The following is a 26,822-nucleotide window of genomic DNA, read 5'->3' as shown; positions in this document are numbered from 1 at the left end:
TATTTAGATAATAAGAAAGTATAGGGAACTAATAGTCTAAGTGTACAATGGAAGTTTAAGAAGTATTAGAAATATGACCATTAGTGTTACATTGTCTTGTCAGGTTACGTTTTTGGAATGAGTAGAATTATGACATGTATTAGAATTTTAGATCTGAAAGATTAAGAGTTCGACCCTTAATGAACTCCAAAATCAACTGAGATATTTATTATCCCTATGTTAATAGATCACTGATCGAATTGTTTAGATTAAAATTAAATATATAAAAATGAACTCCTTTTGATATAGTCGCTAGACGTCCGGTAGACCAAACTATTTTTTATTATACATTATAGTTTTTTTTTGAAATATATTAGATAACTGATGATATTAACTTATATTTTTATATATTAAAGGTTGGAAGATGCATCTACCATAGATGGATATTGACATATCAAATAGTAACAAAATAATAACAATCCAAAATTGTCACGGGTTACAGCCTGTTGTTATATGAGAGAAAAGGCCAGAGATGAAAACAGCAACAAAACTTGATAATTTTATGCTGTGAACAATGCTTGTCAGGACTTGTATGGCTTCATCTTCAGGAAAAGGAAAAATAAAATAAAATAAATTAAAGGGGCCCCCATTATTTTCCAGAAACATACATTGCTCTCCGGAGACATAAAAGTATTGTTTAGCAATAAGTACTAAGGTATTGGTCAAACAATTTGAGGCAATTTTAATTTATAATAATTGGTAGGGTATGCATGCAATTTTATTCTTATTGGTGCAACTACCACTGCTTCACGCATCCAAGCTTTTCGGAATATAATTGCCCTTAACGAGAAGATCTAGGGCTAGCAGATTTTGTGGTTTTTAACTATTAATAATATTTTTAATTGTATAAAATTATTCAATTTTTTTTTATAATTAAATACTAACTAAAATTTAACAAAAATACTGGCCTAACACTTCTCGCCCTTAATAAGAGATTATATGTGACTTTTTATTTATTGTTTCTTTTCTAAAAAATAAATTTTGATCTCTCCAAAATTTTTATTTTAACTATAATCCTTTTGTTTTTAGTTCATTTTATTTTAAATTCTGGTCATTGAAAGTTCTTTAGGATGTGCAATTAATATTAATGATAGAAATTTTACAATTTTCTCCTTAAAAGTATTTTAATGTCTTTTTTTAATACTTATAAATATTACTGATCAACACTAAATCTAAATGATAGAGACACAATAAAATCTAATAATACTTAATATAGAAAAAAAAAACCAAAAGTAAAATGAAAATTTTATATGGAATAAAACGAAACCATCTTATACTTGAGCCATCAAGTATTTTTTGTGTGTGATGCAATTGAATTTTTTTTGTTGCACACGATATTTTTCAACTCGACAAGTTAACGATTAATCTACCGTAAAATTTCGTTGTTTTTCTTTCTTTGGGCTGATAAAATTTCGGTTTACTTTAAAATGGCGTGGGCCCATCATGGATTTATCAATTTTTATGAATTTGGTGAGGAACATATATATATATATATCTAATAGTTTATAGGAAATATTAGGATATTTTGTTTTTGGTGATAGAAATATTGGGTTAACATCTCTTATAGCTAACATTAGGCCCAACATGTATAAGTGCTAAACCTCACCAGCCCACTCTAAAGTGAGAAGTGATGTTTGGATCTTAAAACAATTAAAGAGTAAATTAAGCCTAGACCACCGGACAAAAACACAAAGATAAAGAGAGCCAAGACCCAAAAAACCAATTAAAAAAAAGATAAATAAAAAAATATTCTATAGTAATTAGCCCACTAATTCATTTAAACAAGTACGAAAGTTCGAATTTCACCTTATATATATGCAGTAACTCATTGGCGTGTGACAAATTCTTAAACAAAAATTTTGATTCGTAACGAATTAATTCTCAATTTACTAGCATAAAAAACAAAATAAAAAATCCTTTTTGAAAAAAAAGAAAAAAAGCCATTTCTACTTAGCTTTGGTAAAACTCATTGTGACTAAGTGACACATTTTAGACACACGATATTCATTGACATTCGTATTTTTTGTGTTCAGTTGTGTCATAATGAAAAATAACAAATTTTTCGTTAGACATGTTTGGACACATAAATATCATCACGTGTTAGTATATCCAGTTTTATTCTTAACATGTATTATTGAAATGAGTTTAGATATAGTATATTTTATTAATTATTAAAATAAAAATTATTTTAAATAATTTATATAATTAAAAAATAAAAATAATTACAAAAATTAATTTATATTTTAATATCAATACAATATCAAAATATTATTATAATTTATCTAAAAAATACTTTATATTTTATATATGTCATGTTCTCATGTCTTATAAAAATTTTAAATTTTTGTGTTTGCATATTTCATATCGTAGAACATAAGAAAAGATTTAGAAAAAAGAGAGGGATGAAAATAGTTTAAGAAAAAATGGAAATGTATTTGAATATTTATGATTGATATTTTTTTTAGATAAAATGGTAAAAGAAAAAGACAACACTTTGAGGAAAAAAAAATAAATAATTGGCCACACAGAATTGCTTTTAGAAGATCATCTAATATAATGAGGTCCACAATTCCATTAGCCTTGATTGCTCATTTCTTAGCAGGTAAATCTTATGATTGATATTCATTATAAAGACATGTATTAGTTTTATTTTTTTTTTTTTATGGAAACAAATATATTCATAATTTGCTTTTCAAGATATATTAGATTTTTAAAGTTGCATATTTTGTTTAAAATAGTTCTGTTTTTTTGGAAAATTTAATTTTGATTATATTTTATAATTAGTTATTATATTCAAGCTAATTAACCTGACTGAGCTATATATGTTGTAAATCTCCGATCGGCAATTGAATCGAATTATATTATATTAAATTTTAAACTTAATTTTTGAACATTTTTATGCAATCATGATTTTTTTTTCTAAGAATTCCAAAACATGTGGACATGTATGTGCAGTTAATAATAATTGATTAATGTACACACAAAAAAAAGCATAAAAAATCTAAGAATGCAATGCAAATAGGTGCCTACATCATCGAAACATAAGCATCAAATGCCATTTTAAGATCTGGTTTTATTAAGTTCACTATCATTATTGGGTACCAAATAATTGCCAAGAAAAAACAACTCATCATCATAATGCTATTTTGCTTTTATAATTGACACAGTGCTCCCTCTTTAATTTGATAGGACTTGTTTTGTCCTTGTTCATAACATTGCTTAATCACCGACCCTTCATTCTTTAATAAAGCATTTTTTTTATTAAGAACACACAAAATGAAGAAGAAAATTTCAAAATGACAAATGGTTTCTAACTTTCTATATGGCAACTCGTCATTACGAGCGACACAATTTATTTAGTTCGTATTAATGACGCAAGTTTCATTTTCTTGGTTTTATTTTGTCCAAATTAATTAGCGTTCACGCAACAATAATGGATCGTTAATTGAAGTCTAAAGTAATAATCAAAATTTATAAGGCAGGTTTCATGTCAGTGTTTAATTAAGCTCCTATAAAAACCAATTTGAGCAGTTTAATGATTAATTGGTTTGTCGAAAGTCCGAATTTTATTTTATATATACAATAATTTATTAATTAATAAAAAAATTTTAAATGTAACTCAAATTTATAAAAAATTAGTCATTAAATTTCTGAATGAAAAAATATCGTAAAAAAAAAAGCTGCTATAAAATAAAAAGCCTTCTTCTTGTGTGAAAGAACTCAAAACTCAAATTAATTATTTAATTTGAATTTGATATGATTTTAAATCAATTTAGTTTTGTAAGTTTAATGCGTAATTGGGCCATCTTGAACTTGAACCAGAGTTCTCGTCCATAAAATAAATCATCGCCCCTACGATTCAATCAAATCAATTAGGAGAGAATCAATAATTTTTTTTTGGGAGCGATTTATCATTCTTTTCGAACGAAGCATACAACTATTTGCTGTACTGCACTCTTCAAGTGTGCTTGTTCCTCCTTCTTCTTTAATATGGCAAATCTTTGTGAAAAAATTCTGATGAAAAAAAAAAAAGAAAGCGTTAAAAGATCCTCCTAGTCCCACTCTAGACACTCTAAGATTTCTTTTCAAACCTACTTTTATTTCGAGTTAAGAGATAGATAAATAGACATATTCCATTGCACTGATTATGAGCGTTTGTAGTGAGTGAAGGGGTCGAAAACCAAGAAATAAGTTATTTATCAGTTAAACATTCTATTCTTCTTACAGCTAAATCCAATCTCTTGCAAAAATCTAATATAATATATAAAAATAGCATTGATAATTTAATATACTTTATCATATTTTCATATTCAAAATTAAATTTCTATGTGGTCACGTCGAAGAAATTTAATTGATCAAATGTCATATAAAACAAATCATAGTATGGAATGTAGAAAAAATGGAAAACGTAGCACTTAATTAAAAAGAAAAATTATTAAATATGATAATAAATTTTTATGTTTTTATACGTACATATATACATCTATGTCACACTGACACTAAATAAAGTATTTTAAGAGAATATATTCTTTTGCAAACCGAATTAGTAGGATCTCTAGTTAAATATAAGAAATTTTCCATTTTTTCTTGGTGAAAAAAAAATAGTAAGGAAGACTAAATTTTAATAAACTATAAATGAATTATGGTGTTGTTATTATATGTGCATGTAACATCAATAGTTATTAATTGAGTACCACAAACCACATCACGCGAGAATATGTCTTTTTCATAATCACTTTTAATTTATTATTTAGCGGCACATGCAAAAGGTAATTGGCAATTTCTCCTTGTTAGGTATATTTTTTGGTACTTTCTTAGGCATAAGCTTATTCTTCAACCATAACTAGTGGATAGTATTTATCATCTTAATAAATTAAAATACAAATATAATAATGTATATCCACTTCCTGCTTAAGTTCATATACATGCACTTGTTCTTTTCTTTCTATTAATTCTCTAAATTAAGTTATCTATTAAGTAGTGTGTATATATAGTAGTTGTTTTAATTTCTTGAGATAAGTTTCTTTATATTTAGATTCTATCGCACCTTTTCTCTACGTATAGAAATATTCATCTTTAGAAATTAGAATATAATAATGACTAATCTTTCGTTAATTTGTAGGTATATATACGTGTTTTTTAATTTTAATGTTGCATGTAATTGTGTATAATAGATGGATGAGATAAAAGACGAGATTTGTAACGTTATGAGACTAAGGTTATGTTTGGTTGAAAAGAAAGAAATAAAAAGAAAAGAAAAAAAAGTTAAAGAAAAAAATTGAATGGATTTTTTTTAGATGTGTTTAGATGAAAGGAAAATAAAAAAAAATGTTATAAAAAGACAACTTTATCTTTATATTATAAAATATATTGGAAAAAATAAAGGGGTAATATTGGAAGTTGTGAGAGAAGATAAGTTTTTCCTCTCTTTTCTTTCTAACATTAGAGAGAAAAAAAATTGATGGGTCGCACTAGTTATTTTCTACCTCTTTTCTTTTCTCTCCAATTTCTCTTCATAATCAAACAATCAAAAATGATCATTTTTCTTCCTCTTTTTTTTCCTCCATTTTCTTTCCTTCTATTTTCTCTTCAAACAAACATAGTGTAAAAGAATTGGAGGAACTGTTTTTTTTTTCTTTTGTACAGTGGTATTTATAAATGGTATTGTCTAATTTACATTATTTAACTTAAAAAAAAACCGTAAATTAAATAGTTTGATTTGTATTTTTTAAAAATAAAAAATATATTAAAATCGAATCTTCTAATTTTTGTTTTTAAAAATAAAAAAAATTAGAAGTACAAATCGAATTTTATCCTCTGATTTGTAGTTTGTTTTTCTTTTTAAACAAATCTAATTTGATTAATATCAATTTTTTTTAAAAATAATACCATATAAAAAAAATTCAAACTTCCAATAATAACATATTACATTAGTCAATGTAGACTTACATAAGCTCATCTTTTTAGCTGTCGTTAGATTACATGCAATATGCTTAATATTGACCAAGTAAGTGTTTAATTATAAGATATAGCTAGGCATTAGTTTTTTTATTTATTGAAAAATTAATACAATTTAAATTGAAAGGAATGAAGGCTCACCATCCCGAATTTAAGTTCATTTCATATTTTGAAGTTTAATAAGTATTTATAATGTTGATATTTAAGGATTATATTCATGACCCTTGAAAAAAAGTCCAAGAATTAGAACTTAAGTCACATCAATTCATAAGGCTGAACTACTGCTGAATTAGGGGTGCACATGGGTCGGGTGAAGCCGGGTTTGATGTGGTCCAGATCCGACCCGAAATATACACCGGGTCTATTTATTAGATCCGAACCCGACCCTAAACCCGATGAAACCAATATATTTTCGGGCCACAATTATACCGGGTGAAAACCGGGTGAAAACCAGGCCGTTAACATTACATTACGTTGATAACTTCTTGTAAACTAGCATGTAAAAATATCTAAATTTCCAAGGCTCCAACCATTAGTTAACATGGTAAAATTCACTTAGAAAAATATAACAAGAACCAACCATTCTTCAAAATTAAAGCATAACCACAATCAATATTAAAGCATAACCGCAATCAATACTAATATTGTCTAATAATACCAAATATTTAAATCAATACAAATAACACAATCTTATGTATTAGTCTAAAATCTTATGCATTCTAAACATAAAACATTAACTTATAGTCTTATAATGACTAATAACACAAAATATTAAGGTTTACAATACTTAAATTCCACGTAAGAATAGTCATGATCCATCACTAATAACACAAAATATTAATTGTGTATGATGACCGGACCACCGGGCCGACTTCGGGTGACCCGAGCTATGGCCCGTACCCGACCCGAAATAATGACCGGGTCTATTTTTGAGACCCGTACCCGACCCTAAACCCGATAAAATTACTCTAAATTAGTTCCTAAAGTGTTCGGGACCGGGCGGGTCTTCGGGCCGGGCCGGATCTGTGCACCCCAATGCTGAACATCTGAATTGGTTAAAATAATGTGCAATACCTAATTAATTAAGGATTTTTTGCCATTATAAACACTACTAAGTCAGACTTTTATTCGTTCTTTATAAAATTAATAAAAGTGATATGCGATATATAATTTAGTTAAAAATAACAAGAAAAAAAAGAATTTTATGTAAAAATTAAATAAATTCAAAAGAAATTCTTATTTAAGAAGGAATATAGGATATAACTATTTATATTATCTCTTCTTATTACCTTAAATTTTTAGGAGAAGTAATTTTATGACATAATATCAAAACTGTATGTACAAAATATTTAGAGTTCAATCTTTAAATATTATTTTTATAATCGATAAAATAGTTTAAACTAAATTGATATAACTAATTAACTTTATATGTAACTCTTTAAAATAATAAAAAATAAAGTTGAGATTTGATTAATTATTTAATTATTATGTATTAATTAACAGTATAAAAATATTATTTTACTCAATGATTCCCGTTCAACAATTTAAATAAAAGACTTTTTAAATACTAAATTAGAGAATTAACTATAATAATTAATATATATATGATTGAATAATAATATAAAATAATATATAATAGAATATATTATTATGCTATAGTGATTATTATATAACTTTGTTAACATTTTAAATTGAGATCATATTTTTTAATTTTATTTTTTAAATTAAAAGTATTTTTAATATTAATATAATACAATATTATTCTAAACTTTTAGAATATTTTTTAAATATTATCAAACTTATATAGCCACCATATATGTATATGATTGAAGTTAACATATAACACAAGAAACAATACACAGTACACTTACTCCAACATAACATAAAGAGAAGAGATGAATCTTATGATGATATCTTTGAAACTACTTTTGTTCATGAATTTGTCCATCATCATCATCACATGCAAGGCCAATCCTAACCAACAAGGTGAACACCTCTCTAAGTTCATTCATTCAAAGAGGTCTCAAAATAATAATAACAAAAATCCATCATCATCATCATCATTGGAAGCTTTCCATTCTCATCTTCCACAACTACATGTTGATGATGATGATGATGAACAATCTAAGCTTAAAGAAGATGATAAAGTTGAAGGTCTACCAGGACAACCTGAAGGAGTGGATTTTGATCAATATGCTGGCTATATAACTCTTGATGCAAACAAAGGGAAAGCACTCTTCTACTACTTTGTTGAGTCACCTCAAAATTCTTCCACCAACCCTCTTCTTCTATGGCTCAATGGAGGTATATGTTTCATCCAATTTTAACTGTCAATAACTTAGTTTAATAATATATATTTACTACTTTGAATTAAGGCAAGAGTTTAATTTTAATGTATTGACAATGTAAAACATTTTATATAGTCGTAAATCTTACATCCGTTTTTTTGATGATAATTTACGTAATTAACGTGAAAAATAGTTATTTTTACTAATATAACATTATGTAATTAGAAGTACGTGTAAAATTATTTTACACTAATAGTCTATCAAAATTAAATTCTTTAAGTTAATAATATATATTTAAAAAAAAGGTGAAAACTCAGGTGACTTCACGTGAAATTAATAGCCGAGAGCCGTTAGATAAAAATTTAGTTAAATCACTCAAATGATCTAACGACTCTTAAGTATTAACTTTACGTAAAATTTACTGCAAATGAATTTCCACTAAAAAAAACATATATGATGAGGATTGAATAGTTTTGATTCTTGAATAGGATAGTTAGTGACCCCACCAAATATTCCTTAACCAAACACGGAAACACAACCATGATGATTGATGAGTTGTTATATCATAATAAAAAATAACAATATAACCAAGTTGGGTTGGTCTAGTGATTAGTTCACTAGTTCGCTTAAACAAGTATCGGGGGTGCATGCAGCAACCCATTGGCCAGCGACAAACCCTTAAATAGAGCTCAGTACCGCGACGGATTAGTCCTTAACCTGTCGGGTTGGGGGATACCGTGGAAAACAAAAAAAAATAACAATATAATTTTGGGGAATATTAGGAAGCAAATATTAGTAATGGAAAAAATAAAAAATTAATTAATGTTAACTCAAACATAAGATAAATATATATAAAAAAATGTTATTCCACCACTAAGCTAATTGTTACTATTTGATTACATGATTCATTATTCCTAATCTATGGCCTAACTTGAACCCATTAATATTGCTAATGGAATTCCAACACGAAAGCAATTATCAATGTCTACCACAGAACATGATAATGCATATGTGTGACTCCATTGATCACACACACAATTGGATCTCTCATTGGTTCTTGAGGTTCTATATATGCCTCTCATCACTGCTTTTGCATCATTAATTAGAAATTGAGAAATTATGCATGGTAAAAAATTTAATGTTTTTATTTTTTGGAAAAGTTTTGGTAAAACATATTTGCTATTCAATATCGCATCAATATTCACATGTTTAATGTTAAATGGAATATGATTTTTTTTATATGTGGACTTTATTTAAGATTCAGTTTTAATGTATTAACAATATAAAATTTGTTACATTATTGTCTAACTAAATTCTTTAGATAATTATTTAAATAATAAATATTTCTTTATAATTTCTAAATTCATAAATATTAAAATTTTTATAATTTCAAATATCTAATAAATATAGTTATTAACCAAATTTTTTAAAATAAAATAATAAAACTAATATTGTTAAAAGTAAAATATTATTCAAAATATATAATTAAATATTATCCAAATCTCTATTATTTAAATATATCAATCAAATATTGTTCAAATTATAATTTAAAGTAAAACAAATATTTTAAATACAAACACAAAAATAATATTCTAAATCAAATTATCATCGTAAAATCAAAAGTTTATCGAACAAATCTATTCCACCCAATTGAAATTCGTCAAAACTTATGTATTAAACGGTACAAATTAAGCGAATTTTTTTATTATAATAATTTTAAATTTTTAGTCCGTCCAAAATTTTTTTAACGAGTTATACAAATCCACCTGACGAATTTAGGTCCATTTGATGCCCTACTCATATATGTGTATCTATAAAGAATAGGACTATAGAATCTCTCTTTTCAATGTCATATTTGGCAATATTAATTGTCTATTGTCACAGCAAACAAAGAAAAGAATAAAAATAAAATAAAAGGCTATAGTTATTATCAGCCGACTTTAGGCCCACAAAAGTGCACATAGAGAAATTCTTTGGTAGATATAATTTCAACATGTATAATAGCTAGATAAAGTTATAATAAAATGATGTAAAATATAATTTAATTGAATATTAAATATTAAATATTATCACATCAACTATTCCTTATTGATTTTTTCAACAACAACAACTTGAATACTACATAACTCGGAGAATTTAAATGGAGGAAAAGTCTGAGTGAATACTCTTAACTTTAAATTACTTATTTCAAAGAGAAAAAAAAAATTCCATATTATTACATGCATTATTTTACTGATTACATATTTAAATTAATTTTCAAAAAATTTTAGATCGAGTATTTTAATTTTTTATTCTAAAATTTTCTGACACAAATTGATCTCTTCTTAAAAAAAATTATTTTATAATAAAATTTGTTAACTAATACATATATTAAGCGTTTTTTTAAAAAATTATAAGAGGGATAGATCAATGAAAATAACAGCTATATCACTCTAAAACTGGCAATGTATAATATGTTCATGAAAAATGCATATGCAGGGCCAGGGTGCTCTTCTCTGGGGTTTGGAGCAATGGAAGAATTGGGACCTTTTAGAATCAATAGTGATGGAAGAACACTTTACAGAAATCCATATGCATGGAACAATGGTAAGCAACTAAGCATTCATTATTATTAGCAAGGTTGAATTTTCCTTCTTCTTTTTTTGTTTTTGTTTTTTCTCCTCTTGTTTTAATATCACACGGTTTGTTAGGATAAATAAAATAAATTAAAACAAATATTTACATATCAAATTTGTTCCTATATGTGTGACTCAGAATGTTGAGTTGATGTACAGCGATTAGCCGATTACCAAACAGAGAGAATAATGTTGTATTTTTTCATTATTTGGATTTTAATTTTATATATTTATATAATTATTAACCTATCATATGGTTCGACCAAGGATTCGTAGGTTGATTGGACAATTGATTTAGTGACCCAATAAATTAGTTGATTCAATTGATGATTCGATTTTAATAATGATGATCTATATTATAAAATCACTTTTAAACGTTAAAATTTTTAGATAAATAAATATAATAGAATAATGCTAGATGGCGCAAATATTATCGGTTTTGGCCAGTAATAATTTAAACTCATATTTATAAAGATTTTGCAAAAAAATAAATATAATTTATACTTATAATTATTAAAAATTTATACACGTAAATTAATATAATTTATATTCATATTCTTTAAAATTTACATACATAAATTAATAAAATATATTTACTAAAAATAATTTAAAGTGAAAATTCATGTGCAGTCGACTTCACTAAGTAAAAGTTGATAGTTGAAAGCCGATAAATAAAAATTTAATTAAATCATCAAATGGCTCTCAATTATCAAATTCATGTGAGTCGATTTCACCTGAGTTTTCAGGGTTTATTAAATGACCAGAGTCATACTCATAACAGATCAAAACTAAGGATGGTTTTGTTGTATGTAAAACATGGCAGTTGCAAACGTGATTTTCCTAGAATCACCAGCAGGTGTTGGATTTTCATATTCAAACACTTCCTCGGACTATGCTAAAATTGGCGACAGCATCACCGCCTTGGATTCTTACACATTCCTTGTGAAGTGGCTTGAGAGATTCCCACACTACAAAACACGTGACTTCTTCATAACTGGAGAAAGCTATGCTGGCCATTATGTCCCTCAGCTTGCTCACACTATTCTCTCATATAATAACATTGCAGCGTCAAATCATCAAACAGTTATCAACTTAAAAGGAATTGCGGTTAGTCAACACACACATACACATACACATTTATATTCGAGGAATTTAATTTTAATACACTGATAGTATTTCAGGTTGGAAATGGATGGATAGATGATAATTTGTGTACAAAGGGTATGTATGATTATTACTGGTCACATGCTCTAAGCTCTGACGAATCACATTCTGGAATTGAAAAAAATTGTGACTATGTTAGCGGTAATTTCTCTAATGAATGCATCAAATATATGAACATGGCTGATGTTGAAGTTGGTGATATTGACATATACAACATATATGCTCCACCTTGTGATTCTTCATCTGCATCAAAATCTCCTGTAAGTTGTAGTATCTCATGTTAATTGGTTAATTAAAAAAAAGGAGATTTTTTTATAATGTACGGTAATTACTAATATATTTAGGCAAGTTATTTTCATCATTTGTAACCAAACACCTTTCATCTTCTAATAACCAACTTGAGTTGGTCGAGTGGTCAGTTCACTCGTCCGTTTAAGCAAATGTCGGGGTTCGAATACCGCCTTGTGCATGCAGCAACTCATTGGTCAGCGGCAGTCCCTTAAATGGAGCTCAGATCTGCGACGGATTAGTTCTTGACCTGTTGGGTTGGGGGATACCGTGGGAAACCAAAAAAAAACTTTCATCTTCTAATTACATCTCAACTTTCATGCTTTATATGTGTCAATGAAACCATATCAAACATTGTAGGGCAATGATTTCGACCCTTGTTCTGATCATTACACAAAGTCCTACTTGAATCTCCCAGAAGTTCAAAAGGCCCTTCATGCTAAAGCCACAAATTGGTCTTCTTGCAGGTATCCAATTGGTTCATTTGAGTTATCTATAAAAAATCTTGTATATACTGTATAAAAAAAAAAATAGACAATTAAACCTATTTCTCGATTCAATAGAAACCTCCCATAATAATGCCATAATCACAACATCAATTATACTCCATGAATTCCTTTTATCTGTCATAATCACAGCCTGGTGGGATGGACGGATAGTCCAGCAAGTATTCTACCAACTATAAATAGATTAATATCAAGTAACTTAAGCATCTGGATTTATAGGTAAGACACTAGTTTTCATTTACCACTTGAATTCAAGATATACAATGATTTAATGAAGGCTTGGCTACATGTATGACATTATTTATTGTTGTTGTTGTATTTAATAATGTAATGCAGTGGCGACACAGATGGTCGAGTTCCCATAACTTCATCTAGGTATTCAATAAATGCCCTCAAACTTCCAGTGCAGACACCTTGGCGTTCATGGTATTCTGCCAATCAGGTGATTAATTTAGAATTATATTAATTAATAATATATCAACATATTTTAATATTGATAGGCCATTATGTATCTATCCTTGTCTATATAGAACCTTAGAGGTTGCAATTAGGTGACATAATTACATGCAAAATATGCAGGTTGGAGGATATGTTGTTGGGTATAAAGGGCTCACTCTTGTAACTGTAAGAGGAGCAGGGCACACTGTTCCAAGCTACCAACCTCAGAGGGCACTAACCATGATCTCATATTTTCTCAATGGAGAACTTCCACCAAAGAATTAAAATTCTCTAAAGTATATTGGTTAGGAAAAAATTGATGTGAAGTCTTGGTAGATAAGTCTCATGCCTAATTCAGGGGGAAAAGATAAACAAAAAATAGAATGGCTCCTACTGTGTGTTTAAAAAGAGTATAAATAATTCATTTCACTGCTTATTTCAAAGGATATTTAACATACCCAATATGCACACGAATTCCAATGAAAGAACCTGAAGTTTCTTAGAAAAGACGAAAATGAATGATTGAATGATATGTCGGATCTGAATAATTGTGAAATCAAATATTCAACTGATTTGGCAAAGGAAGAAAAGCTATCAAAAGCAAAGAAGAGACAATATGTCAAGCAAGCACACTCAAATCTTTCATACTTAAATTATTCCAATAAACAAGTTCCTCATTATAGTTACTTTCCTATGAATGTAATCATATCATTAAATTAATCCCTAAAGTGCTACTTCAGGATGCCAAAATTCAACTCCACTCCACAATTAGGAGGGGGTTCTTATCAGAATTTTCAACAGATCAAGCAAGTTACAAATCAAGAATTAATTTTCCTCATTCAAGCATGATGCTGTTGTTGTGACTTGTGAGAGGAGCTACTCCTGCAGTTGCACTTTGTTTCTTCAGTTTACTTGTTGTTGGTGGCCTCCATAGATAGGGTAAGCAGCGTAGGCAGCAGCATATATGCTTGGATCATGAGGAGGAGGCAATGCATATCCATAACCATCATAAACAGGGGCTCCGTAATAGGTGCCATTCCAGTGGTTGCCACCAAAGTCCATTCTAAACTGTTCTCCAAAGAAATACCCGTTGAGAATCATCACAAATGCAATTTAAAGACATACAACATGAAGAAAATCCAGTCAGTACTATTCTATCACTGATGTTCTAATAACATTTTTAAAAATCAATTCAGAAAACTTCAAATTTGTTGATATAAGCAGCCAAGGACCAAAAAGGTTCACATCCCTTAAGTTAGGTGCAATAAATGGTATCCCTAGATGGATAATCATAAAAAGATACTTGTTCTTGCAGACTAAGGCCACATTTGGAGATTGTCCCCGGGATAGAAATACGGGAGACAAAATCTGTCTCGAGAAAGATATAGGTAGAGGCAGACAAAATCTGTCTTAGAACAACTTTTTTCTCTGCTCCTATTCTTTTAGTGTCTTTATACTTTGCATCTTCCACCTATGTTACATAGCCAGTCCCAAGCCAGGATAAAGGAGGAGGGTTGTGTTAGGCCCTCGACAGCTAGCATAAAAACTTAACTGAATCTAGATGACTTGAGACAGTTATTGGCCATGAAAATCTATTTGAACATGCATGAGAGTACATGAAAGAGGAAATTGCCTGCTTATTTGCTGGATTACGACCCCAAGAAAGACGAACTGTTTGCTTGCCAATCACTGTCCCATTTAGCTTCTGCAATGCCTCTTCAGCATTATTTCTGGAGAGGTGGTTGTTCAGAATGATATGAAATTATTACATAAATAAAGAGAATAGGCAACATGTCCTCTCTGGCTCCATGAAAAAGCAATGATTTGAGAGTGCCAGAAAGTTTACCTGATTGCAAATTGGACAAAACCACACCCCTTTCCAACAGGTATCTTAACAGATACTATCTCACCATACTGAGAGAATTGCTGCCTAAGATCTTCATCTGTAACATTAGGGTCGAGTCCTCCAACAAATATCTATCATAAAATATCGGTTAGGAGAAAGCATAAAAATACAAAAGCTAACAACTGAGTGGGAAACTCACAGTTGTGTTTGTAGAATCCGCTTCAGATTGGCTGGATGCACCATTTGCCTGGCCTCCTATAAAACGAAACAGAAAATTTTGAATACATTCAGTACAGGTATTTCAAACTCTTGTTGCAACATGCAATGGATAAACAAATTTAGAAAAGAGCACATCTCTATTATCAAAATCAAATTGACGGGATGGGAAACCAAGACAAGAACAAATTGATGAAAAAATGAATTCAAGTAGTTCTATTTGCCTACTAAGTAGTATGTACAAAGATACGATGCTGCAGACCAATGACACTTGAGCTTGCCTCACATTATTAGAAGTGGTTTATTAATAAATCAGCAAATAAATTCAATGTTCATTCCTTAAAATACAAAACAGGTGTCATGTCACGGCATTTATTCACCATCTAGATTCCAGAAATAGAAATTGAGATAATCATCAATTCAACCATAATACTGTTGCTTATATGAGAATAAAAATGTAATTCTCAAAGTCCCCAAAGAGTAAATTCCATGCCAGAACTCAGAAACAAGTAATGTGATTTGGGATACCTTGATGGCCAGATGATTTCCTTGGAGTTGCAGCGCCAATACGCATAGGCCTGCTAGAACAGTAAACGCCATTCATTTGAGTCATAGCTTTCGTTCTCTCGCTATCATCTCCAAACCTAACGAAACCATAGCCCTTTGAACGGCCAGTATTGGCATCAAAGACAACTTTTGCAGCTTTAACAGAAGGAAACACACTAGCAAACGTTTCATGCAACAAACTATCTGTAACATCTGCAGCTAAATCTCCTACAAAAATAGAAAGATCAGGAACATTGTCTGAGGACTTCTCTCCTGTACTAAATGTTGCCCAGTTCAGGCGGAAAGGTTGCTCTGTGTTCGGCATCAAAATTCCAGCATAGCTCTGTAAAACCTTCTCAGCTGTGGCATGTGAATGAAATTCAACAAATCCATAACCCTCTGATAGACCAGTCTGCTTATTGCGAATAACCTTGATGGATGAAATCTGCAAAACCATATGGTAACAGTAAAGAAGCAATACTATAGGTTTGTAAATGAAGCCATAAGAGAAGAACAAGAAGCATTTGATGTTGAAACAAGTTAAGATTTCAAAATTCCAGTTAATTTTCATCAAACTAGAGCGGCAACAAAGTAGACACTGTGTCACCTTTTCAAAGTTATATAATCATACAAACACATAATCTTAGTTCCGGTATATTTTTTATGTAATCTAAGTAATAGACTAAATAATGCACAAGATCTAGTTTAAAAAATTAGTATAGGAACTTGTATGAGTGAAGCATACTTCCTTCTAATATAACATTTTGTTCTTGTGTATAACATTTCTGTGACTCTCTCTTCAATAATAATATCTCAATGTAATTCACTATAATCATAATAAAAAAATTTCAACCAAGATAAATATCATGTTAAAGCACTAAGATATGAATGAATATGCACTACAAAGGGAAGAAAACCAGCAACAACATCTACATTTCCCACTAGATTCTTCAAACTTTAATCTTTAAATATAAGAAAAATTCCGAACTTATCATCAATGAGTGTGGTCCTTCTGTATTCTACAAAGGGAAAACTCTTATATGCAAACTAGTTCAAATAAATGCACAACACCTTCATTTCCACGAAAATATTTACGTTTCTATATTAAATTTAAAATATTACATTACGAAATCGGTACTTGATGAAAATGAGTAAAATAAAGCATACAACCTTACATCATAACTTCTGTGCAATGTGAATGTAAAACTCTTTTCACTTACATCCAACCTTAGATTAATTTGGTTTTCTTTTATTGAATTTCAGTTTTACAGGCCATATAAAAGTAAAAATTAAACAAAGTAAAGCTCCCTCCACTTCAAAGACAACACAAGCTTCAATGTTTGCTTCGATTCAAGGCTGAGATAAGCTTCAAAGCACAATGACAGCTTATAAAAGATACTATAAGTCTATAACCCATTAAAACTTAAGAGACACCATCACAAGCAACTAATTGAAAATTTGCATTTTAACATATATATATTCTCTAAAATATCATTATTTGAAAAATCATTATACTTCATTATCTCAATACCATAACTATTAGAATACCACAACTAAATGCATTTACATGCTATAATCCAAGCTTAGCTATTTTAAAAATTACAAATTATACACACCAAATAACCAACTGAAGTAAAAGCTTTCATGTTACTAAATCAACTCAAAAAGATATATGTTAGAAAGAAAAAACCAAAAAGATATATAGCTTTCTCTGAAAATATAACAGAATTAACGGAAAATATGGATACGACCTCTCCGGCGGAAGCGAAGCATCGATGGAGATAGTTCTCATCCATCCAGTGATGTAAATCTCCAACCCAAACCGTCTTGTTCTCACCGCCGCCGGATCCATGCTGGTGCTGCTGGTGGTTGTGGTGAGCCACGTGAGGCGGAGGAGGTGGAGCCGGCGCGTGGTAGGGATGGTGATAAGGCACGTAGTGAGGCGGCGCGTAGTGCTGCGGCGGCAACATGTGGTGCTGCATTACCATGGCCGCCGCAGGATACGGCATCCACTGCTGCGTCGGCACCGCAACGGCCGGTGGATGTTGCCGTTGTTGCTGCTTCGGTTGTTGCGGTTGATGGTTGTCTGACGACGGTTGCTGTTGTTTGTGTTGGTTTTGCTGCGGCGAATCAGAACCGTTGGATTGTTCCATCTTGTTAACTGAAAAAAGAAAGAAACGGTTACAACAATAACAGAGAAACTTTCTCTCTCTGTAACAGAAACGGGTGAGGAGTGAGGTTTTTTAGTTTTAGAGAGAGAAAGAGGTGAATCTGGGAAAATTGGGAAGAGAGAGAAAGAGAGAAAGAGAGCGGGGGCGCGGTGGAAGGGTATAACTAAACTTAAGAGGATGAAGGATACATGGGTTGGGTTTGTTTCGTAAACGCGGACGTTCTTGTGGCCGTTGGATTTCACGAATGGGGTTTGGTGTCAGCCGTTGGATCTGATTGTGAGGGATTTGCACGAATGCCAAGCAGTCCACTTTATATACGATGAGAGTTTCGGTGTCTCAGTGTGGACAGTGTGGTTTCTGCATTCGCCGCCAGATTTTCGTTTCTTTCCCTGCCTCTTCTCTCCTGCAATTTCTTTTCTTTCTTTTTTTTAAATGTTTATTTGGAATCAATTTTTATAAACTCACATCACAATTCACATAGCGTTTGATAAAAATTTTATTTTTGAAAAAAGTTTATAAAAATTAAATTAAAAATAACTTTTAACAAGTATAAATAATAATAAATTTGTGTTTCATAAAATCTTTTTTAAATTTAAAAATATTATAATTAATATTAATATAAGAATTAAATTTAGATATTAATTAATATATAAGATTATATTAGATTTTTTAATTTTAATAAGTATAAATTATTTTAAAAAAAATATTTTAAATACTTTTAAAAGTTACAATCACAAATATACTATTATAAAATATTTTTTAATTTAATAAATAAAAAATAAAGAGCTTGTACTTGTGAAATTTTAAAAATACAAATATTTCAAAAAAAATTTACCAAACTGAATTATAGTTTTATAAGATAAAAAGAATAATTTATATAAATATTTAATCATTTTAATTTTGGTATACTGAAAATTAAAAATATTTTTATATTGATAATATATAAAAATTAAATTTATATTTAATTATATTATCACATAAATAAAAATAATTAATTTTTAAATTAATTATTTCAAAAATTATTAAAACGTATTAATTTGATTAAATAATTATATAAAATATAAAATTATTTATACCGCCAATGTAATAAAATTTAATTTTTTTATTTAATTATAAAAATTAATGTTCTAGAGTAGTTTTATGATTATCAACGTTTCGTGTATACAATGACATATATGAATTTAAAAATAAATTTTGATACACTAATAATATTTTATATGATTATTTAAAAAAATAATTATTAAATTAATTATTATATATTTTTATATAAATATATATATTATTCTATAAATAATATTTTATCTTTAAAAAAATATATATTTTATGTTTTACAAAAATATTATTTATATATTAAAATTAATCACTAAAATTAATTATTAATATATTTATATATAAATATTATATATAATTTAATTTTTTAATATATATTTATATTTTAACATATATTTTATACTAATTATTAATTTTAATATTTGATTTTAATATATACATAATATAATAGTATATTTTAACATATATTTTATGTAAATAACTAATTTAATGACTAATTTTTTATGTATAGTATATTAATATGAATAATTATTTACACAATGAGTAATAAATATAAAAGACAATTAATTTTATTGACCTAGGATATTTAAGTGTAAAATATGTTTTCATATATAGGTATAACCGTATAAGTATTAAATTCATAGATCTAAAAAGAGGAATAAAATTTAATAAAAATATTCATAATTAATTTTAAAAGTAATATTATACATTTAAAGTTTTTATGAATCAAGATTAATCAAATTAAATAATAAAATTTAGAATAATAATAACTATAAATAATTTATATATATATATATATATATAATATAATTATATATTTTAATATATATTTTATATAAATAATTAATTTGGTGGCTGAATTTTATTTTATGTATATACAGCATATTAATATGAATAATTGTTTACACAATGAGTAATAGGTATAAAAGATAATTAATTTTATTGACCTAGAATATTTAAGTGTAAAATATGTTTCCATAAATGGGTATAAGCATTAAATTCATAGATCTGAAAAGAGGAATAAAATTTAACAAAAATATTCATAATAAATTTTAAGAATAGTGTTATATATTCAAATTTTTTTATAAATTTAGACCAACCAAATTAAATAATAATATTTAAAATAATAATAGTTATAACTAATTTTTGTTATGTTAAATTAATTTAGTTGGACTTGATTAATAAAAATATTTAAATGTGTATCATTGTTTAAATTTTAAAAACTTCTGAAAAGGTATAGGTAATTGATAATAATTTTTAAACTTAAATCAAAAGAGTTTCTTGAATCAGTTAAAAAAGTTTGGTTATTTAATATGATTTAAGTCATTCTCCGTTATCTTTCTACTACTTTTAAATATCGAAAGTTTTAGAATTTTCATTTTTTATATTTTTATAAATAAAAAAATAAGTTTAGGTTTTTGCTCAGTGAAAATTATTAGAATATATATCATTCTAAATTATTAGTCTGAGAATGATTAAAACTTAAAAGAATAAAATATTTTAATAGTTTTATTTATATAATAATATTTTAGAATAATTAATCATGTGTTAATTAATTCATGTTGAATTATTTGGTTGAAGATTATTTTAAGTTAATCTATTATGTTTGGAATGTATAAAAATTTAGTTTTAAGTGGTATGATTACAAAAATAAATATAAAATTATTATTTATATTATTTAATAATAGTGCATATATTAATAGGTACTAATCTACTTTACTTATAAATTAAATATTTATAATAATAACAAACATGAAGTTAATTAAAATAGTAAATATCTACCCTTCTAACTAGGTTTTGGATTTGAATATTCAAAATAGCAAAAATATATTGTTTAGGTTATATATAATAAATTACATTTCAGGAAAAAAATTATACATCAAACTTATTCCATATTCATCTTATATAATATAAGGATTTTTTTGGAATACATTTAAAAAATCAATTATTTTCTTAAAAAAATCCTAAATTTTAATTATCAGTATTTTTTTTAGATTCATCACACGTCTAATTAAACGAATTAGAAGTTCACAATTTGCCTAGTTATTCAATAAATTTGAGAGGTGAAACGTGTAGTTCGTTCATTTAAACATTAGGTGAACTGTAAGAAAAAACAAACAAATAATGGTAATTAAAGTTTTTTTAATTTTTTTAGAAAATAATATATTTTTTAATTTATTCCAAAAAAAAATGATACTTGAGGTTAAACTGAAAAAAATAATTAGAATTCCAAACAATGCACTTTTGATTATAATCATAAACTTCAAAATATTGTTTTCACTTATAAATCATTTTTAGCTTAAAATTAGTATTTTCGATTTAAGCTATTTTCATATTTATACCCAGACATAATTTATTTTTGAAAGAAAAAACGGTTTTTGAAAAACAAGTTCTTTTTTCTGAGTTCCCAAACATGCTCTTGCATGAATTGCAAAATTTTCAATCCAAAACCCAACTTGAACATTGTAGTATTGTACATTGTGACTTATTATGAGGTAAAAAAGTTTCCGATCCATTAGCCTTGGTCAATCCAAAATCTTTGAGTTGGATCAGAACTTACAGGCTTGTGAGTTGTGAGTTAGCCCATCCAATGATACCTCGGACCTTACCTCTGAAATGTCTCAAGTTGCAAAATGTAAAGACCAAAACTCATACCAAAACTCAAGTTGGGTTGGTCTAGTGGTTAGCTCACTAGTCCGCTTAAGCAAGTGTCAGGGGTTCGAATCCCGCCTTGTGCATGCAGCAACCCATTGGCCAGCGGCAAACCCTTAAATGGAGCTCAGTACCGCGACGGATTAGTCCTTGACCTGTCGGGTTGGGGGATACCGTGGGAAACCAAAAAAAAAATATATATTATTTATAAACCAACTTGAGTTGGTTAACTTATTCGTCTGTTTAAACAAGTGTCGAAAATTTAAATTTTATTTTGTGTATGCAGTAGTAGCTCATTGACCAGCAGTCATTCTCAAATGACGTTTAGATTTGTGACGAATTAATCCTTAATCTGTCATACTAAGAGAAATCATAAACAAAAAAATATTATTTCTAAAATAAAAAATAATATGTACATAAAAATTAATTACTACTATATATTTGTATATAAATATATTTTATTTAACTTATTTTAAATATATATTTAATATTTCTATCTATATATATAGTGACTAATTTTTTGAAAAACTATATATGATTGTTATACATGAAAATAATATATTAGTATATTATACGGTATTTGAGCTAGTATAGCGCTACAATGCTCAAAAATTAAGAGTTTGAAACAAACTGATTAGAACTTTGATTCAAAATATTTTTAAAATTTTGAACTTTAAATATTTTTTTATAAAAAGTTGTTAAAAAATTACAAAACATGATTATTTTGTGTCTAATTTTTAGTGAAAATATTATAATTTATAACATATTAAAATTTTGATACAAATATTTTATTATAAATGTCTGTTTTTTTGTACCGTACCTACTTAACATGTAAAACAATTATACATCAATCGAAAAATAAGTGAAAGGAATCAGGATCCAATAATTATTCGTTGATTTGATAAGTAATACATTATTTTGAACCCAACCAATTAGTTTTAAACTTATAATAAATTGACAAAGTAAATTTTAAGTTTCTAACCATCAAAACAATTAATATCTTATTACTTTGGAAGAAGATATTCTAATTTTGAATTGAGATATTCTAATTTTATAAAAAGATAATTCTATTTACCACGTAAAATAATACCTAAAAACACAAAGAAGCAAATCAGAAAGAAATCTATTGTGATCTTAAAAAAAAACAAATCAAATTTTTTAATATTCAACACTTAAATTAAATTTTTTTCTATATATATAAATATCTATAGGATCAAATTATTAGCTAGAGTTCTATATAGTTTTAACAAAGAGAAAAAAAATATGGCATCATTGTGTGAGGATGAATTGCTTCACATATTCTCCTTTCCTCCAACAAAATCAATATGTAGGCTTCAATTTCTTTACAAATCTCTTCACGATGAAATTCATGGAGCCAGATTTAGGATGAACCATGCACAAAATATGTCTCTAAAAGATGATACTTACATCTTTATTCAACCAAGAATATTTTTTAATAACTTCGACAAGAATGAATTATTCCATTTGTTGCCGCCACCGCTGCCGTCGCCGCCGACCGGAAAAGAATCGAATTTACATGAGCAACTGCCTAAAAATTCTTTGCAATTCTTGAAAAAGGTAAAAATTCTCGCTTCAAGCAATGGTTTAATTTTGTGTCAAAGTAATAGTAATAAAGAGTTATGTTTATGTAACCCTATAACACAAACATGGCTCCCAATTACTACTCCATCCACTCTACCTGAAAGTCCTTTTCATGAAGCCAATATTTTCTTCAAGTGCATGAATAATAAGGGTTTGGATTATTTGGATGATTACTTGATAATTTTGATTGAGGGGGCACCAGAATGGGGCAACATGTTATTATTAAATTATATTCGTCAAAAGAAGGTGTATGGAGAAAAATGGAGAATGATTTTTTTGTTGGTCCAATGAACATGAGACTCAATAATTCTGTTTATTTTCAAGAAAAATTGTTTCTGATTTCAAATAGTCCTTCTGTTTTTAAGAAGGGTTCTCATTATCTTCTACTATATATAATGGCTTATGATTTTGCGGCCGACGGCGAATCAACCACGATAAACCTACCAGAAGATACTTTAGAGGCTTCTCTTGATTGGAATTGTGATCTAAGAATTTTTGAATGGGGGAAGGAGAAGAGTTTGGATCATTCTCTTTGTTTAGTTAGATACATGAAAGGTTGTTTTACTATATGGGTTTTGATAAATTCAAAGTCAAGTAGATGGAAAAGGATTTTGGAAGTTAAGGTTGAAGAGATAGGGTTGAAGGAAGAAAATCCTAATGTTCAAGGGTTTAGAATTGTTAATGGGAATTGTTTAGCTTTTATAACCGGGAGAAAAGTGTATGGATATTATTGTTTCAACGATCAAAGTTGTTGGGGATTGAAAGAAATATGTGAACATAAATGGGATAATATTAGAATTGATTTGATCCCTTATTCTCCAACTCTTCGACCTTGTGGAAGCAATATGGCTTGAAATTAATTCAAGTTCTAGTTTTGGTATTACGTTTGTTTATGTACAAGTAGCAAAGTCTTTTTTTTTTAATTGATGTAATTCAAATGATGAATTTAATTGATATTATTTATATTTATATTTAAATTAAATATGATATATATAATTTTAAAATTAGAGTTAAATATTGTAACTTCTTTATTATGACATCGTGAAATATTTATTTATAATTTTAATAAATTTTTGTACATGTATATAAATCAATTTAAATAGAATTAATTTATTTATTAAACAGTGATATATAATATATATACACATGTTTTGGCTCCTGTGGTTAGGACGCTACAGTGACACCAAAGAAGTGGGAGAATAAGATCAAAACATATCTTTTAGAAGATATACCAAATTTTTAATTTTAATTTAAGTTTTCAAATTTAATTTTAAATTTTCAAACATATCCTCTTTATAAGTTTTGGCTTATTTTATTTGTTTGAAATTAAATTAAATTTACATAATTTTGTTGACTTGTCTTATGACTCTTTTTATAATCTCATTCTTCATTCTAAACAAAAACAAGCTATGCTATCAAAAACAGAAAGATTAGATGCTAATAATTATTAGTTATTTGAAAAGATCTGTAAATCTCGTGATATCTTACTATATTATTTAGCGAAACTTCACTCTATAATATTTTTTTTTATGGAGAGTACCAGCAAAACAATAATTATCTTTAATAACATAAACAACCACCAATCAAATACAAGTATACTACACTCTAATTTAATACTATTCATTAAATTTACTCTTTTAATTTTATTAATTCACATTATTCATACATCGTTCAAAAATTGTTCAAAAATGTTATTAGTTTTCTATATTTTTTTTCTTATTTATCCTTCGCTTATTAAGGAGAAAAAATCAATGGTACGTACGGTTAGATTATATACACACCCCCCCCCCCCAAATTGAAACAATAATCATGATTCACGAATTTCCACATCAACCATCAATTCGGTAGAATAATATATATGAAATAAATAAACAAAATGAAGAACAACAATATATAAATGCACTTTTATAATATGAGAAATGAAAAAAAAAAGTAACATAATAATAATCATAATAATAATAACCCCGCTAGAAAGGTACACACTACAATATATTCCGTACTTCCATTAGATAGCTATAAGCAACCACGAAACTTTAATGCACGAGATACCTAATAACAATAATTATTATAATGCATGTGATGGAATTGAATGATTTTATCAGAACTAGAAATTTAGGTGCAGTTAACTCTATGTAAAGTTGATAATTAAGATTCGTTAGATAATAATTTAATTAAATTTATCAAATTACCTAACAATTCTCAATTATCAACTTTTTATAAAATTAACTGCACCTGAATTTTCAACTTGATCTAATAACATGTTTGAATTTCTATTTAAAAAAAATCTAAACTATAACTTGGATAGAAGCCATTCTCTTATATAATTTTTGTCCAAATTATAAATTTAGATTTTTGAATGAAAAATTCAATTGCACACATAGAATTACGGCATTGGAGCCCCGGCGGCGGCGGCAGCGAAACCGGGGAAGGCATGGCCGGCACCAGGACTGTGACCTGGATCCGTTGGGCGGAAATCGTTAGTCCCAAACTGGTCTCCAATATTATTGGAACCTATCATATGGCGGCGCCAAAGGGCCACATTTTCATCAAGTGTGGCTATTTCCTTCTTGTTGTCATCACTTTGCATAATTGGCCTTGCAAGAGCTGAGAAAATGGTTAAAGCAAGAAGAGTAGAAGTGATCATGAACACAAACTTTGAATTGGCCATTGTGTATGTTTAGAGAAAGTGGAAAAGTTTTAAGAGATAATTTAATTTGTTGAGATTTGAACAATGTATATGGTATGTGGTAATTGTATATATAGACCTCGTGAGATCCACAGAGCAACGACACGTGTTCATTTTGGAATGAAAAATTATAGGTAGATAATGAAAATACTAATTAATGTGAACAATAGATATATCACATGTTCAATTTATTAGGTGTGCGGATGATTATCCTAATATTAAAATTTAGGTGGATAATTTAACAGTGTAGTATGCTTTATTTTATTGGGCCAATTTTAAAGTCTATTGTTCACAAAAATCATTGTCTATCTAATAATAGAGGTTATCACAAAATCTATTCAGTTTAGAATAAAAATAATAAAAACAGACAAAAAATTAATAATCCAGTTAAACCGATTTGATTTAATTTTTTTAACATTTAATCAATTTAAAAACAAAATATATATTTTTAAAAATTAAATATTTATTTTATATATAAATATTTTATTTTATTATATTTTATTTTTAAAATCTGAAAAAAATATTATAGATATTCAAAGTCTATTATTATTATTATTATTATTATTGTAATTCGACTACTGATTATTCTTGAAAGATTATAATCACAATTTTAATTTTTATATGAAAATATTATTTATATATTAAAATTAACTGCTAAAATAAGTCATAATATATTTTTGTATAAATACATATGTAGTTATTTTAAGTATATATTTATAGTTGTTTTTGTATGAATTTTAATTTTCTTTCTATTTCT

The 26,822-nt window shown here is 27.7% G+C and overlaps 2 protein-coding genes across 5 annotated transcripts; one reads left to right on the top strand and one right to left on the bottom strand.

Moving 5' to 3' along the window:
• The first annotated feature begins 7,809 nt into the window (after positions 1 to 7,809).
• LOC112697871 (serine carboxypeptidase 1-like) lies at positions 7,810 to 13,739 on the top strand. 4 transcript variants are annotated; one of them, XM_025751238.3, is made up of 9 exons: positions 7,829 to 7,983; positions 8,161 to 8,301; positions 10,764 to 10,871; positions 11,724 to 12,007; positions 12,082 to 12,324; positions 12,713 to 12,819; positions 12,991 to 13,077; positions 13,195 to 13,300; positions 13,438 to 13,739. In XM_025751238.3, exons 1-9 carry the CDS (start codon positions 7,893 to 7,895, stop codon positions 13,579 to 13,581), a joined length of 1,311 nt encoding a protein of 436 aa, XP_025607023.1. In that variant the 5' UTR covers positions 7,829 to 7,892; the 3' UTR covers positions 13,582 to 13,739. The 4 variants fall into 4 exon arrangements, with proteins under 4 accessions (XP_025607021.1, XP_025607022.1, XP_025607023.1 ...); XM_025751236.3 differs by having other exon boundaries at positions 7,810 to 8,301; XM_072219417.1 differs by lacking the exon at positions 12,991 to 13,077.
• Positions 13,740 to 13,913: 174 nt separating this feature from the next.
• On the bottom strand, positions 13,914 to 18,523 carry LOC112697873 (polyadenylate-binding protein RBP47-like). The gene is made up of 6 exons (XM_025751239.3): positions 17,656 to 18,523; positions 15,887 to 16,349; positions 15,342 to 15,397; positions 15,143 to 15,273; positions 14,930 to 15,026; positions 13,914 to 14,364 (listed from the first exon to the last, which is right to left on the bottom strand). Exons 1-6 carry the CDS (start codon positions 18,055 to 18,057, stop codon positions 14,200 to 14,202), a joined length of 1,314 nt encoding a protein of 437 aa, XP_025607024.1. The 5' UTR covers positions 18,058 to 18,523; the 3' UTR covers positions 13,914 to 14,199.
• Positions 18,524 to 26,822: the final 8,299 nt, after the last annotated feature.

Source organism: Arachis hypogaea, chromosome 16, assembly GCF_003086295.3.
Source record: "Arachis hypogaea cultivar Tifrunner chromosome 16, arahy.Tifrunner.gnm2.J5K5, whole genome shotgun sequence".
Classification (NCBI taxonomy): domain Eukaryota; kingdom Viridiplantae; phylum Streptophyta; class Magnoliopsida; order Fabales; family Fabaceae; genus Arachis; species Arachis hypogaea.
Note: the sequence above shows the minus strand (reverse complement) of the source record. Positions and strands in the feature narration are given on the sequence as shown.